This window comes from Micropterus salmoides, unplaced genomic scaffold, assembly GCF_014851395.1.
Source record: "Micropterus salmoides isolate LMB-PRFRI ecotype aquatic unplaced genomic scaffold, ASM1485139v1 Ms_hic_scaffold_6, whole genome shotgun sequence".
Taxonomy (NCBI): Eukaryota; Metazoa; Chordata; class Actinopteri; order Centrarchiformes; family Centrarchidae; genus Micropterus; species Micropterus salmoides.
Genome location: NW_024044348.1, coordinates 7,291,923 through 7,308,446, shown reverse-complemented (window position 1 = coordinate 7,308,446; position 16,524 = coordinate 7,291,923). Strand labels below are relative to the sequence as shown.

General features: G+C 39.8%; 1 protein-coding gene across 3 annotated transcripts in view; it reads right to left on the bottom strand.

Annotated features, from left to right (window-relative positions):
• Nucleotides 1-4,391: 4,391 nt before the first annotated feature.
• The window catches only part of LOC119890330 (protein kinase C-binding protein NELL1-like), a 284,276-nt gene continuing 272,143 nt past the window's right edge, over nucleotides 4,392-16,524 (bottom strand). For 2 of the 3 annotated variants that reach the window (XM_038701547.1, XM_038701546.1), the window contains 4 exons: nucleotides 13,614-13,807; nucleotides 9,524-9,700; nucleotides 8,943-9,167; nucleotides 4,392-7,826 (listed from right to left, as the gene is read on the bottom strand). In XM_038701547.1, coding sequence (XP_038557475.1) covers nucleotides 7,776-7,826; nucleotides 8,943-9,167; nucleotides 9,524-9,700; nucleotides 13,614-13,807 — 647 coding nt within the window. In that variant the 3' untranslated portion in view covers nucleotides 4,392-7,775. Of the gene's footprint in view, nucleotides 7,827-8,942; nucleotides 9,168-9,523; nucleotides 9,701-11,524; nucleotides 11,963-13,613; nucleotides 13,808-16,524 lie in introns of those variants that run through there. The other variant, XM_038701548.1, reaches the window with a different exon arrangement.

Below are 16,524 nucleotides of genomic sequence, written 5' to 3'. Positions count from 1 at the left end.
TTGTTTCCAAACTCTCAAAGTTTAATTTTTCTAAGAAAACTTTGGCTTGGTTTAAATCATATCTTGCAAATCGTGAACAGTGTGTCATTATTAACAAAACATCATCTTTTCTGAAGTGTAAAACAGGAATCCCACAGGGGTCGGTGTTAGGTCCTCTTTAGTCTAAATATAAATGACCTCCTGGAATCCTGCAAAGGGGGCTGGTCTTCAAATGTACGTGGATGACACATGTATATATGGCATATGGTAAATCAGTTAATGCAGCGGCAGATCAATTATCACTGCACCTGGAGGCTATAGCAACATGACTACAAAATTCATGACACTTCAGGTAGACAGTCAGTTTTGGAAAAATTGGATACATAATCAACATATAGAGCAAGTTTCAGAAGTTAAATATCACGGCTTAATGTTGGACCGTCACTTGAAATTTGATAAACATGTTTTAAAAATAGGGAGAACTATATAAGCAAATTTAAATCTATTTAAATTAATTAGAGATTGCTTAACATTTGTTTACACAATGATTTTATCATATTTGGGTTACTGTGTTACCTCATGGTCACAGGCAGGTATAGGCGTGATTAAACTGTTGGAAGGATTATACAATTGTACCCTAAAAATATTAAACAAAAAGCCCATTAGATCACATCATTGTCACGTCCTAAGAGACCTGAACATGTTGAGTTTTGATAACTACATAACTACAAACGCAAATCTTATCATGAAGTATTTGCATGGACAGACTTCTCAGGCTCACTGTGAGATGGTACAGCCGTTAAAGGCCTGTGGATTGTCAACCAGATATACAACTGCAGGGAACTGCAAAATATCTTATAGGAAAACATCCTTCGGCCAGACTTCCTTTTCAATCAAGGGAGCTAAGATCTGGAATGGGTTGCCTATTGAGCTAAAAACCGAACAAAATTATCAACATTTTAAAACTAAACTTGTGTAGTCATGTGTAGGGATGGGGGGTGGAGGGATGGATCGGTGGGTGGTATGTATGTGTAATTGTTTTACTGTTGCTATGCTTAATGTTTGTTGTACTTGTAATGTTAAAAGCCCTTCTAGGGACAGGCATTGAAAATTAGCAGTAGCTATAAATGCTGTGATGTTGTGCATTGGAAAATTCATCTGTCCCTATCAAATAAAAAACGGGGAGAAAGAGACGGAAAGTGGGGCACGCTGACGTGTTTGTAGCAGAGGTATGTTAGGTCTTTGATAGGTCTGCCCTAGATAGATTTATTTTTGTTTTTTTATTTTAAAATAATCTTTCTTTAAAGGATAGGACTTAAATAATTTAAGTCGAGATTTATGTCTACTAACTGATTATGTAGTTAAGAGTAACTTCCTACTATTTGGGTTGCATTTCAGGGAATTTGTATGTTCTATAATTGCAGGTGCTCTGTGTGTGTTGACTAATTGTGGTGCTGCAGGAAAATATAAAACATTTGGTTTTGCTTTCTCTATTTTTACACAGTGTTGCTTCAAAAGTGTTGTTGTACCTGCTCCTGTTAGCAGCACAGCAGCGCTCCATTAAATCATCAAAAGGATGTACTTATCTTTATTGCAGTGCAGCCTTTCATACATTTCCTGAGGGAAATGGACAACAGCAGTATTGATAAAAGTAAAAACATGAAAGACTTTTCCAGGACTATATTCTGATACTGGGATTGGCTTTCATTTCTGAGCCTCAGAAACACTGCTTTAATTTAAGATGAGGGTGGATGGCGTGATAGCAAGCTGTATAGTCGTCTTTCATGATCAGTGTTTCCCATTAATTAATGAGAATATGGCGGCCCACCACAGTCTATTTTGTTCCTCCATAGTTTCAAAATGACCCGAAAATATATTAACATTAAAGACTTCTAACGTTGTGTTTCCACCGCTGCTGTAAACTCGCACGCTCACACACTTTGGCATCCGACTCGAGACAACCACTTTTCTTTTGAGGTCATTACGGTAACGTTAACTAATGCTGTGTTCTCACTGAAAGCGAAGTTAATATTCGCCTTGCTTTACTCGCGCAAGTTTGACCGCTGGACATTTTGAGTGTAAGCAAATAAACATAACCCGCGAATACTACAGCTATATGAACCCAAAGTTTATTTTTGCTGCGATTTAATTGCAATAAACGGATCAAACTGGTGCCGAAATAACTACAATATGATGCCGATTTGTTGACATGAATTCATGCTTTGTCAGGTCTGTCAGCAAGACAATAACCTTTTAAATGTTTGTTTTCTGAATGGAGTTCGGATCGATCAGGGCTGTGCTATGCTAACTTGTTCACAGTGAAATACAACAATAGCTGGAATAAAGTTAGACATATTTTCTCACTAGGTTGTTAAAATTGCTTTCTTTTCTACAAGCAATGTCCAGTTTTGTCCGTTTTTTTATTTAAATATGAAGTAGTAGCAATTCAACAGAGCTCTGGGTGCCAAACGACACTAACAACAACAGTGGAAGTGAATGTGCACAGAAGCTAGCTGCGAGAAGCTCGAGTGAAGATAAATCAACGTTGTAATCCCAAAAACTAAAGGAAAAAGCAAATTTAATAAAAGCAGTTTACTCTGAGCTCCTTCCGCAAGTAAACGGCGTAGTTGTCAGAGCATAATCCAGACCAACTACGGGTGTTTAGTTGTCCAAAAGCTGAAGCGCTGCTCCCGGCTCTTTCTAACCATACTTTAGCAGCTCTCCATCGGCCAGCGGCGTCACTCCCCCGCTCCTCTCCAAACAACGCTCTGAAGCTGGTGGTGACATTTGGACAATCTCACCGCTGATGGGCTTTCGCAACATTGCGTCAAGCGAATTTCTCTCTGAGTTATGAAATTGCATCAGACTTGGTGAATGTAGTGCGAGGATCGAGGATACACACAAATTCTGGTTTTCAAAATAAGGTGTTAACACAATGTATACAGTATGGAAATAAGATTAATTGGATTATATTCACAGGAAGTATTAAACATCAACATTAAAAATTAAATAAAATGTTATGGAAATTAGTTAGTGCCAGTTAGTACTTAATTTAGGTTTGCTGGAAAAACATTAAATTGTTGACTTTTTTGCTGTTATATCTATGCAGTGTGTTCATGATCAAATTGTTTAGGCCACAAAATCGTTAAGAGTGCAGAAAGTTCTTCATAGATCTAGCCTCTTTATTTTGCTTTTAAAGAGCACCAAATTAATACACGTGGTCGATGTCCACCCACCATATGCCGTGTTCGAGACTGGTCGGAACTGGGATATTTCCCAGTTGAAACTTCCGATTTCTGACATCAAAGCGTTCCAGGTGCAAGATGGTGAATGACACTGAAAGTGAATGAAAACCATGGCTGACCGTGATAAAGTGTACACACACTTGCACCCTCAGCAGTGTTTTGTGTTAATTAAAAGGATGGCAGTTTTAATGCAAACAACTGACATAAATAGCCTCTACGTTACTACTTCTGTGTACCCCTCTAGCTACATCAGTTGGTAACCCTCAAGTCAGTCAATGTTGTAGGTTACACTTCCTAATGCTTTGGCATTTTTAACATCTCAGTCATCTTCTCTGCATAAAAGTTATTGAGATTCTTTACTGTAGCCAGCTACCTAATAGCCCTAACATATTTCTACACCAATGTACATCCAGAACAGGTTTTACTATATGACCGTATGCATTATTTTAATATAAATACATGCAAATATACTTTTTGTTGCTTTTTAGTTTATGGTTTACCATTTACAATGCGTGCTTCCAGGGGCGCTGACATTGTTTTGTGACGTAATTCAACTGCTACTTGTGAAGTCGGGGTAGATATTTTTTCTCTGAGTTCACAAGTAGGAAATCCGACTTCAAGTGGCGTTCCAGGAAAGTTTTTCCAGTTGGGGGTCGGAAATTTCCCAGTTCCGAGTTGCCTGGAACGCAGAAATAGTCTCAAAAAATCGTATGGGAAACACTGCATGATTGTACCATACATTTATCCTATATTTTTGCCATTACCCTGGAAGCACAACTCATTTACCTGCAAAACTGAGTATAACTGACAGTCATCATTACACCAAACACAAATAAAGTAAACAACTAAAATATTTATTAACTTAAGTATTTTTTTTTTTTTTTTTTTTTTACAGCAAACTCTTATCACGACACAGTCTTCAAGTCAAATAATACTTAACCCTTTGAGTACAATTAGGTTGGCCACTCTGATCAGGGGATGTAAGAATGAACAGACATGGGGGAATCCTCCGCTGTGGTCCTCTATCAAAAACATGAACAAGCACATCAGGATCTAGAAGGTCCAAAACGATTTCTTTTAAAAAGTCAGACATTAAAGGAGAAACAATGGCTTGCTTGTTTAGCAAGAACTGAATCAAGAACATCGTTATTTTCAACATTAAATTCTTCTCATTTTTTTTTTATTTTTATACATGTGTACATAGTTCTATTTTGTCAGAGATTTTTCAGTTCAGGTCATACAGAGGTGTTGAAAAAAACATGTGAAGTGAATAGTCTGTCCAAGCTCTTGTCTGTTTGCAGATGCCTGGAACAGATGCTGACCTACGCTCATTCTGATTTCCAATATCCGCTTCTGTTGACTCTCAGCCTTCAATGAGGGACACTGATCGGAGATCTGTAAGTACACACAGGCTAGTCAAATCCATAATATTGTCCTAAAACAGTGAATAGACATTAAACTATGACAGATACTAAAAGGGTTAAGGCAAGAATAGAAAAATAAAGAAATAGTAAAAACAATAGAAATGTTGCTTCTCTGTCATATTCGACTTGCAACGCTCAGATCCTAAGACGCTGTGGTGACAGTTATTCACATAGTCTTACTCTCTTTACAGAACCCTTCACTTTACACAGTATTTACAGCAAAACAGAACCTAATCCACTAAAATTAACACGGTATTCATGAACACAATGATAATTAAAAAACTGTATAATTTTATCATATCGTCAGTATGTAAAAACATTTACACACAGACTTGCAAATAGTGTTTTACAGTAGTCATATTTCATATCAAACCTTGTTTTCAGTGATATTTTGTACAAATGTCTTTCGATGGCTGTGTTAAACTTTGATGGGTACAGATACCATTTACATGACCATTTTTTCTTTTGTGTGTGCACAACAATTTCAGTATTACAAGAGGCATGGTGACAATGGAGGGGACTATACAGAAAAATGCTCAGGTGAGACACAAACAGATGAGGTGGCATAAAAACAAGGAAATTGTGACTGAGAGGTCAGAGTGGTGGCGCAACTCGCTCACACACCACTGCCCCCCCCTCCTCCCACCCCCGAGGAGAAAAACTGCATCACATTTCCTGAAGGTTTGTAAAATGACCACCGTGTTATAGAGTCCAAACAGCGCGCTCTGTGCACGAAAGGGTAACAAAAAAACCTTACCCTGCTGTTTCTGTGAGGGACCAGAAACACGACCAGAAACAAGAACTACTTTGACATTAAACAGAGGAATGTCAGCAGCAGGGAGATGGCGGAGACATTTACTTTCAACTCCATAGACCAAGGTCACCACTGATGCCGGTTCCAATCCCAAAAATGCATTTAAAGTTTCCCTACCTGTTTGTAGCTCTTAAAGCAAGAAATCTTTTTGTCCCAGACTATTGACATATGATGTGCTGGTGCAAACATGGTCTCAGATGAGGTTTACTGATGACAAAGTAATTCCCTTTGGATCATTATGGATTAAAAAGTGGAGGATTGGAGGTAAAAGGTGACAGTATACAGGGCCCTCATGTGATGATGGCCCACAACAACAGTAGAATGAATAGCCGTGAATGCCTATGTACAAGGTCCAGAATTTTGTGCTACATCCCTGAAAGAGATACTGAAAGACAACACGCGAGAAGTGACTACACGTGTCAAGTCAATTTGTATTTTATACAGCCCAATATCACAAATTTGTCTCAGTGGGCATTACAATTTGTACAGTATACTACACCCTCTATATATTTTAGACTCTCAATTTGGAAAAGGAAAAAGGCCTGTTGATTATCTCAATCTGTTGAAGCTGTTTCTCATTCTAAGCAACTGGGTTCCGGAAAATGAGCCCTGATGTCTGCAAGTATGCTGACAGTTTGCAGAAAAACCAGAGAAAGAAGAAGTGTAGACCTTGACCATTAGTACCACCTCTGAAAAGAAATGTCTACTGAAATTATTTTACTTGCCTAAAATTAACAGTTTAGTGGTTTTATAAAGAGCTGTATAACAAAAACGTATAATGGAACTATTTCACCTGACCAAGGGGTGCACCTGGCATGTCAGATTTCTGTTATCAAGTAATAATTTCATGGTTGAAGAATAATTCATGGCCACAACACAGTTCCTATTTTAAAGTCAAAAATTTGAGACGGTGTCCATCTCTTTCTTTCTTTCCCCCCCTGACAGGAAGGGAGGGATTTCTTTTAACAGACAGGGTTATAAAGATGGCACTTGAGGGAAACGTTAGTGCTCTCAAGACGAGCTGGAGGATAATGGCGAGAGGTGTGGAGGAGAGGATAAGACAGGAGGACCAGCGGCAGAACTGTGAATGTGTGAACTGTAGCAGGAAAAGCATCACTTTCCTGCCTTAATAACCCTGGCCGTCTGTAAACAGATTCAACACTTGCTGACCTCCTGGCATACTCAAATCCAGGTCAGCGTGACAGGGCTTTAATTATCCTTTTTTTTTATACTGCTGCCATATGGTTCAGACAAGAGGAGTCCTGGGGGACGCCAGAGAAGTTTGACCCTTCACAAGCTCTGCTGATTTTATCAACAACTATGGATGGTACTTGTTCTGGCCTGCGGGAATCTGTTGCGCACCATCACACACTGCTGTTACAAACTTTTGATATCATGACCGTTGTTATACATAGCTATCTCACAGTCAACCTCATCAGAGAGAAGACATTGCGGCTGAGGTAAAGTGTTGGAGACAGCTGATGTCCTAATTCAGAGCCTGGATCCTCTGAAAGATGTTGCTCATGAAGGCGGGTCATTTAAAGGACCTGAAGCCTGAATGCCAGTGTACTTGAAATTAACTACTTCAAACAAATTGTCATCCGACTCCTTCTAAAGGCAAAAGTGTTTGGCCATGTGGAAGACCTCCGCCATCATAGAGAGGGGCGAGTCACAACGAATCAAACAAATTCAAACCCTGCATGCTTTCTCACAAGCACACACCTGGCTAATCACTGCTTGAAGTGGCCGTGCTTGTCAGATTGTCTGTTTCAAAAAAATTTCAGATGCAGTCCCCCAACTCAAAAGTTGGAAAGGAGTGGGGAGAGGGGATTTCAGACACTATTACTTTTGGTTACCACAATAGTAAATGTGTTACGATTTACGACTTCCTAGGTTACCATAGACAGCTCACCTCAACATCTGACCAGCTGTCAATCCTCTTCTTAATGACAACTCATAACCCTCAACAGCTTGTCTCTGGTTTGTGGTTAAAGAAGTAATGCTAAACAGGTTTCCTCAAGACATGGAAGTGAAATGGAAACGACACAAAGACACATACACAACACAGTGACTGTGGTGAGGGCGGCTATGGCCTCAGTCTCCACCTGAGCCACTCACTCACTCACTCTTGACAGCATAAAAGCACAGCCTTCACACTCCAGTCCATCCAGTGTGTTTGTAAATTCTGTGCACACGCTGGCATGCACGTGTGTGCGCGTGAGAGTCTGTTTAATGAATCCAAGGGGAGAGTCGTCAGATGGAGGATGGGTCGTGACAGTCCCGTGAGGAGAGGAGTACAGGAGGAGGAGCGCTTTAGTTGTTCTGAAGGCAGTCAAGATCCACCGAGCAGCAAACATTCCCATTCTGAGCAACGCAGCATGAAAACACATGAAAGAAGAGATAGAAAGTATTAAACAAATTGTAGTGGATTATAATATACTGTACATGTTGGATGTAATAACACAATTCAGAGCCTGGCTGACCATAATCAGTCAAAATATAGAGATTTGATACAGAGCAAACTTGCGGCGTACAATATCATTAAAGGGTCAGTTCACAAATTACAAAACAACATACTGTATTTCTTACTTTACCACTAGCAATATCTAGTCATTCAGTTTCAGAATTGTCTGCTATGGTTCAGAGATTTCCGTCTATGAGATTTATGGTGCCACTCCAGTACATTGGAGGTGAACAGAATTTAGGATGTGTGGCTCCAAGCAGTGGCAAATTTTACGGAATTGAACAGCAATATGTCTATGTATATCCACAGACAATACACAATATGTATTTCCACAGACAAGGTCCCAGTTATTTTGGATAATCAACAGACCTCACTGTCAGTGTCACTTTCTATTGGAACTACTTTCTACTAAAAAATAGTACCTTTCAGAGGCTCTATTCCTCAAAAATACATTTGTGTTTGTCATTTGACTTGACTGACCTTGGTAATGGAGCCTGTGCCCTCTGACCATGACAAGCCTCAGCTTTGGCTGACCCAAAAGCGAGGCCCCTTGCTGGCCAGAGGCAAATTATGCCTTTATCAACAGTGATGCAGCACATGGGCTCACACTGAATATGACCAATCACAGACCAGCAGAGTGACTTAAAAAGTAGTCTGAACTCCGACAGTAGCTATAACCTTTTCTTCTGTACCAGTAGTAGTAGCCTGTAATGCCTGCCATTATCTGTAACATTGTAAATGTATGGAAGAATTTAAAAATGTCAAGTAACTGCAAGTGATTTTTATATCTAGGTGTTGCAGGGATGGACAAACAAACAGACGAGGTAAAAGCACTATAGCACTTCAAAAACTGGCAACAGAATTTGAATTATTTCTGAGAAGATCATGTTAAAACACTGTCCAAGTTATTTTTTTGAGTGCTGAAATGGCTGCACCAGTCTTAAATCAAACATAGATGCTACACTGTAAAGCAGACCTTCACTGTGGTGGTTGTTGCTCTGGCCTACCTTACCTACCTTACACTTGCAGGAAGTACAGGGTGAGTTGGGCATATGCCATGTGTCTCCACTGAGGCGGACGACGCCGGCAGGGTCCTGGCACATCTGCCGGATGTCATATGACAGGTTGTCGGCCAGGCAGGGGTCTGTGACGCAACGTGGGCAACACTCGCCCTCCGCCACCGCCGTGTACTCGCACATCAACACAGGGCATACCAGAGGCCAACAATCCACCTCCCCCTCCTGCAGAGACACAGAGAGGTAAAAAAAGAAAAGTGACACAAATGTCCCTGTTTGTTTTTGTGTGTGATTGAGCTGATCTGGTAACTGCAGTTACAGCTCGCACGCTGATTTGTTGCCTCATCTCTAATTAGACAGGTGGTAATTATCTGAGCCCTCCAAATACACAGCGGAGCAGCAGATCAGGGTCAGGTATGAAACAAAACCCAGCTCTGAGCTTCATTTTGATGAGTTTTTTCTGTGTTTTTGATGTCTGTTTCCTCTAACAAACCAGTCTCACAACACTAAGGGATTTACTATAAAGGTCAGCTTTCATGTAGCTTCTGTGTGAATGTGTGTCCGTGTTTCTGTGTACGGACCATGCAGCGACACTGCTGGCATCCGTACAGCCAGGATGCGCCACTGCGGTAGAGTGTGCGTCCGCTCTGGTCCAGACACTGGCTGCTGGGCCTGTTGTCACAGCCGGGACAACAGAACGGATCCTCGTCTGCATCTCCGCAGTCACAGGGTCTCCTCCTGCAGTATGTCTGCCCGTCCTACACAACAGAGGTCACAGTGGTCAGGGGTCAAACAGACTTAGGTCATGAAACTGGCATATGTAGCTGACTGAAAGAAATAGTGCGACCAAAGATTTCAAGTTCACTTCATATCCTGGGCTGTAAAGTACTGTTCCAGAGTTTCTTTGTCATTGAATAGGTGGGTCAACCTGTGTTCAACAGCAGCTAAAACTGAAAGCTTTGATCAGTCAGGTTACAGTAAGGAGTTTAAGTATTCCCCGATTTCCTGAATGTTGTTTCAGGGCCATTTCATCTCTGAAACGAGTAAAATCTTGGAGAGAACACTGAATGCTTGACATTTTTTTGCTATGAAAGTGATGCAATTACAAAGATACTGAATCTCAGTTTTACTAAGAGTATATCAGGATTCAAAGACCCCTAACAGACAAATACAACACTTCCAAAGGGTATGATCAAGGTGCTATCTAAAAGCGATCACAGACGCCTTTAGGGAGAACTTCAACAGTTTTGCACACTGGGTCAGTCAGGCAGATTATTCAAGGCCTGCACACCTACAGAGGATTTTGACGTGTTGTAACAACGCTCATATCTCAATTTTCTAACAGCAGTTTATTAGAGCTGTGAATGAAGGAAGAATGTGTTAATAGTTTTGGTCAAAGTCAAATGCAGAGGAATCTGCTGGATCGGGGAGCCTCCCTAGCTGCTGTGTCCCTGGCTCTCTGTCTCAACCCAGAGAAAAGTTTATGGTCCGTTTTACTCTCCACAGCCAGCACTGTCTGGCCCGGGGACGACAGTGTAATGGAGATGTAAAAATGTTACATAAAATGGCTGTTAGAAAATGTATGGGGGTCATAAAATCATTCCGCATACCATTAAAAGGGCAATATAGAGCCAATGTTTTATCGATGCATATTGTCTGCTACAGTAACCGCTGAGTCCCTGGGTACCAATATCGATGGCCTTGGTCTTTACGGTTACGGCCCTGGACTTGCTAGGAAATTACTACCAATTGTACCATGCTGGCAGGATGCACAAAGGCAGACTGTTCATTTTAATGCCAGGAATAAGACCGGGCATGCATGCTAATGCTGCGCTGTTATGCTAACCAAAACGTATCATTATACTGCTTTTTTATGTCAGCTTTAATGACAACAAGTTTTATGATGAATTTGATGACTACAGATGACATTCTCTTTATACAATATGTATGACTTGTTTTCAGCACAATCCTAGGATGAGAGATTTTTTTCCAGGATATTGTTTTCTGAAGGTAATTTAATTTAAGAGCAAGTTGGTCCTTGTTGAGTCACTTCTGTAGAACTCTCATTAAAAAAAAAAATAGAACTTAATTTCTCTTTTTCATTTTGCCTTAAAATGCAACTCTGGTGAAAGTTGGGTATAGTATATCTTTCATGTGAGTTTCTACAAACTCTTCCTGCTTTGGCTACAGTCAGCTTCCCCTGTCTCTTTAGGCCCTCATCAACCTTCCTCTCATGTTCAACAAACCAGTCAATGGTTTCGTGTTGATTGCCTTCCATTTCTCTCTCCTTCTTATCAAATCACAGTAACTTACTGGCTGCCTCACAATCACCAGGCCAGCAGCATCCCACGTTTGACGCAAAAATCAGCAGGGCAGTGGATTCTGAAGGTGTCCTGAACACCCCCAGTGTGAGCAGAGTATCTCACACTCTTGTCTCTTTTCTCCACTTTTCTATCTTTATGCAGTGGGTCTTTTTTGCCTGAACAGCTTGTGTCTCTGAATTGTAAAATGTCCTTGTGAATGTATGTAAATGCATATGGTATATTTATTGGCAGTTGACATACAATAAATATTTAATGATGCATTTAATTTGTTATCAACTTGTAGCACTCTGAAATCTGTGAAGCATGATAATGAATGCCACAGATCTTCTGCTAATATACACATTTCATGAAATACAGATAAAAAATAAAGATCAGATAGCCCTTTGCAAACAGTGAATAAAAATGGGTAAATTTCAACCACAAAGTCCTTATTAACACACCATAAATGAGCTATAAACATTTAGTTAATATGCTTGTCTGATTGACAGACTGCTTGAAATGCTCTGCTTTTGAAACGCTTCCAGTGCACATTTGATCTTTAACCAAGGCATGACACAGCTGAGACAGTAAACAATGCAGCTGAAGATGTTTACGTTGGATGGTCACTGACCTCTAAATGTCACATGCACTGCACCGATGTTTAGTTCATGTGATAAATGAACTTGTTGCAGTGGAAGCATCTTGCAGAGGAAGTGACTGCAGGATGTAAATAAGGGAAGTCAGTGAATTAGCATGTTGGCAGCATGATGTTAATCATCAGATGTAGGATGTTCCAGTTTTTAAATGTTATGATAGATAATTTGAAGTAATTCAGGTCTATATACGATACACAATTATAATGTAATTTGCCTAAGAAATCCTTGGAACCACTGCTCTCAGCTGTCATTTTATTCCAAATAACCCTCTGTGTCTGTTTCGGATTAATCTAGCTCACTGAGCCTCACCTTTCCAAAGACAAATCTGATCAATATCTCACTTTCTAGCAGCCACACTGCACTGCCTCATTCGGACTCCTGAGCACAGTATTGAGTTGTTGAGCTGCCACAAATTTTTGTCAGGATATAATGCAGGCTAATGACAAACAGATGGGAGAGCAGTGAGGGGATTTTTCTTTGAGTTGACCCTGTATGATGCCTAATGTGGTCTCCCGAGATAAAAAGTCGTCTCTTTGTTTGTTTCATAACTATCCATACAAATGTTAGCTAAATCCACTCTAGTCAATTACTTGTGCAGCAGAGGTGCAGGTAAACAAGGAATACTTCTGGTTTATTAAGGCCTTTTGGCCATCACTTCTGTGAGTTATGAATATTGTACACACAAAGTTAATTGCTGATATCTGGGAACATTGCGAAATGGCTAAAAGAATGTCTAAACGTCCTTACACTCAAGAAACATGGGCAGTCAGACGGTCATACATGTTAGAAAACAAAGGCGAAGAGTAAAATTATCACCCTATTTGTCTGTTAAAAAATTACGTTGCTGTTTATAGACCAACGTCCTGGTGCAACTTTGACCTGCTGTACTTACCGTCTTGTTTTCAACCAGCATAATTGCCTTACTTACTGCGTCTAGCCCCATAGCACTTTGTTTGTAACGATGTTTCTGTGTTGCCAGATCTAAGGGGCCATTACTTTGATGATTCTACTGTTATAACCAATAAATACTGAATGAAACAACAATGTTTTAATAAACCGGAATTATCATTTAAGGTAGAGAAAACTATATTAATTGGCTAAAATAAAAGCAAGCAATCAGAAGAAAGAAGACAGCTCCATATCTCCTACCAGCCCAGCTCCCTGTCTCTCTCCCATCGTCTTTTCTTGTTCTGATCTTTCTTCTCTTTGTTAGCAGTGTCTCTGAGTTAGTTCATCTCTTGATGCCATTCCCCTCTGTCGCTGCTAATGGTGTGTGTGTGTCGTCGTGCATGTACAGTACATTAGCGCTGTAACAGTGACTATAATGGAAGCCATTAAGTCAGTGGGCTTCCCAGTGCTCATGGATTTTCAAAAATATCAGATGTATTCAATGCAGGTAAAATGAATAAAATGTATATGATTTCTGTAAAAAGCAGACTGTCAGTGAATTTGATGAATATATTGTATATGATGTATTAGTGCTTTCCCTTTCACATTACATTAATTAAACATTGATAAATATATACTCCATACTTATTCTTCTTGATTCTTCTACGCACATACCCTTGATAGTCTACATATATTTTCTTTATCCATTAGCAGCTTAGTTACAGCTATGATGAAAACCTTGAGTTAAGATCCTACACTAGCTTGTGAACCAACAGTATTACTAAATAGTGATTTTGTATGTCTGTGTGTTCCCTCTTTTGTACCTTGCAGGAGCATATAGCACAGCGGTCAAAGCTGGGTTTCCAGTCTTCTCCATTGCGTCTGATTCCCTCTTCCTGTGGGCAGTCGCCGCTGCAGCCCGGACCAGACGTGCACACACAGTCGTAGCCTCCCGGGAGGTTCACGCACACACTGTCATTCCAGCAGGTGTGTGTCTGCAAACTGCACTCATCGATGTCTGGAAGACAAAGAGTAAACTATAGAGATTGGAAGGAAAATTGTGTTTTGGACAATTATCTATGAATATAATTTTGTGTGCAAGTGTGTCGTTCACAGTCCTGTCAGTCTTGCTGTGGATAAAAATAACAAAACAAGGTCAAAAAAGCTTTTCTGGAGATTTTTGTGTAAAATTGACACAATTATTTAGCAGAATTTAACATTTGAGAACTGAGCAAAAGTCCCAAGACTTCTTAGCAGAAACACGTTATTTCTGAAAGTAAGGCATCGAATAATTATTCTTTCAGCATTAGTATTGAATCATTTCCAATGATACCGAGGCTTACTTTGACTTTGATACACAACCAGTCTCCAAAAGGTTTCATATATTATAATTCTCATTTGCTTGCCAAATACATTTTGGATGAATCATAAGTCTAGATAATGTTCACTGGCAACGTTATTTCTAAGAATTATGACATTCTTCATTCAGAGCTGTAGTGTTTGACAGAGCACATGTATTACATTACAAGCGAGACATTCTTTCTCAGCTCTACACAGGGAAATGTTTACTCTTACCAACTCTGGGTTAGATGTGGTGCACATTTATTTTTCATTTAAATGTCCTCACAATGCAGTGGAGCCCGGAAGGTATCAGGTGTAACATTTGTAATTTGTGTTGTGCACAAATTAGCATTTCAGCCCTCAAGTCACTTTAATCATTCCTTCAAATGAAGTGTTCAGTTATTGTAGCAGCAGAAACTGAAATTACAGGTTGTTGCGGTCAGTTAGAGAGTAGCACATAGAGGGTTAGCAGCAGGGTTGCACCTGTGTTTTAGTAAAGAGGTTTCTTTTATTAATTAATTCCCTAAAACATTGTGTAACATTCATTCTCTGCACACTATTTCACACATGCTGCAAAATAAAGAGTAAACATGAGATAAGTCGCTATACTGTATATTTTGACAATAAATCACAACATTGTGCATTTTTTTAATCCCTTAAGGGATGTTGTTCTGTTAGAATTAGTTCAAACAAATTAGTACGCAGGGACACCTTCCCTGTATAGAGATATATATATAAATATATATACAGTATAATATACGTGGCATGGAATAGCTTCAGTCACATCAATCATAGCCTATATTCTCATAGTGGAAGCTGAATCATCAGAGGAATGAGACATCTGCTCAGCCAGCTTTCTTCTCACTTGAACATTGAACAGAGAGACCAGATGCATGGACATTTTCATCTACTTTTCTTTATCAGCGTGACACAGGAAACATGGTGCCAAAAGGCTGACCCACCTTTTATCAAGCCATGACATTTAGCTCTCCTTATCCTCACAAACGTGATCTGTCCAGAGAGAAAAAGACCAAAGTCCTTGCAACAGTAGCTCTGCTCTCCCCTGCCAGCACCTGCTGCCTACAAAGATCGATCACACCCACACGACACTGACAGCATGCTACTAATATTGCATGAACAAAGCGAAGCGGTCAACAAAACAATTTACGTTGTTTACAGCTGAGTGAGATGGGAAACTGTGGGGACTGTCTCAAGTTTAAAAACCCGAACTACATTTCCAAAAGAGTTAATCCTCTGGAAGGTAGCCATTTTAGGACATGTCAATGTGAGCTCTACCATGATCAGACTTGATTCAACTTTCATCTGTCTAAGCTGTGCTTTGTCACTTTTAGGAGCACTTTGAGCTTAATGCTAACATAGCATGTTAAAAGCCTTAAAAGCAAAACACCAATGGGCATTCAAACTCTTGTTTTGTTTGTAATCCCACTCACCAGTGGTGGTGGAACACATAACATCGTCAGTCACATACGCTACTATCTTACGCCTCTGCTTTGAATGTCCAGAAAAGCGGGAATTTATCACATTTTCAAAATTTAATTGAGAGATTGTCACATCTTCGCTTCTGTACTTTGACTACTTCTGTCTTTACAGTGCACCCAGTATGTGCTAAAAGGTGCAAATTATATATCATGTTGTGCTATAGAGTGCCAAAGTGAAACCTGAATAAAAAAAGTGATTTAAAATCCCATTGAGATTTGTAAGAAATATATTATAATAGATTACAAAACATTCAGGCTTGGAACAGAGCCCTTTTCAACAGTATGTCATGTGGCTTATTTCATACTGTATGTCTACACGGTGACAGTCATTTAAAGATCTGATATCATTATTTATTTAATATTTCTGTCTTTGTTCTTTCTCTTTTTTGCTGCCTCTAATGTACCCCATTTCCCACAAGCCATAGACCCCCGAGGGATAAATGTCATGGCTCAACAAAGGACATGAGTCCATGGACCAGTTAAGGGGAAGTGGTTAGTTCAGACATGTCTGTAATAACAAGACAGAGAGGACTGAAGAGTGAAAAAAAAAATGAGATGGTGAGATTACAGCTAACAAGTTGGAAAATGACTTTATAAGAGAGTGTGGGTACATTTTATAGATATGGACAACACCAACTTAAAATGTCATAGATTTTAGAGGAGTTTGCTGACAAAGTAACTGTTGAAAGGAAATACCAAAAGCAGCAAAAATACATGATTTGTACCACCAGACAGTTACATAGAAAGCTTCTGGCCTAAGTTGCCCACACTATGAAGACCATCATTTTTGTTTTCTTTAGTGGAGAACGAAGAGTGTTATCTGGCAGGCAGACTTACTCTGGGTGGATGTAAGGCTTGGTCATGCTGTGGCTACACCAGCCACAAAAATACTCTG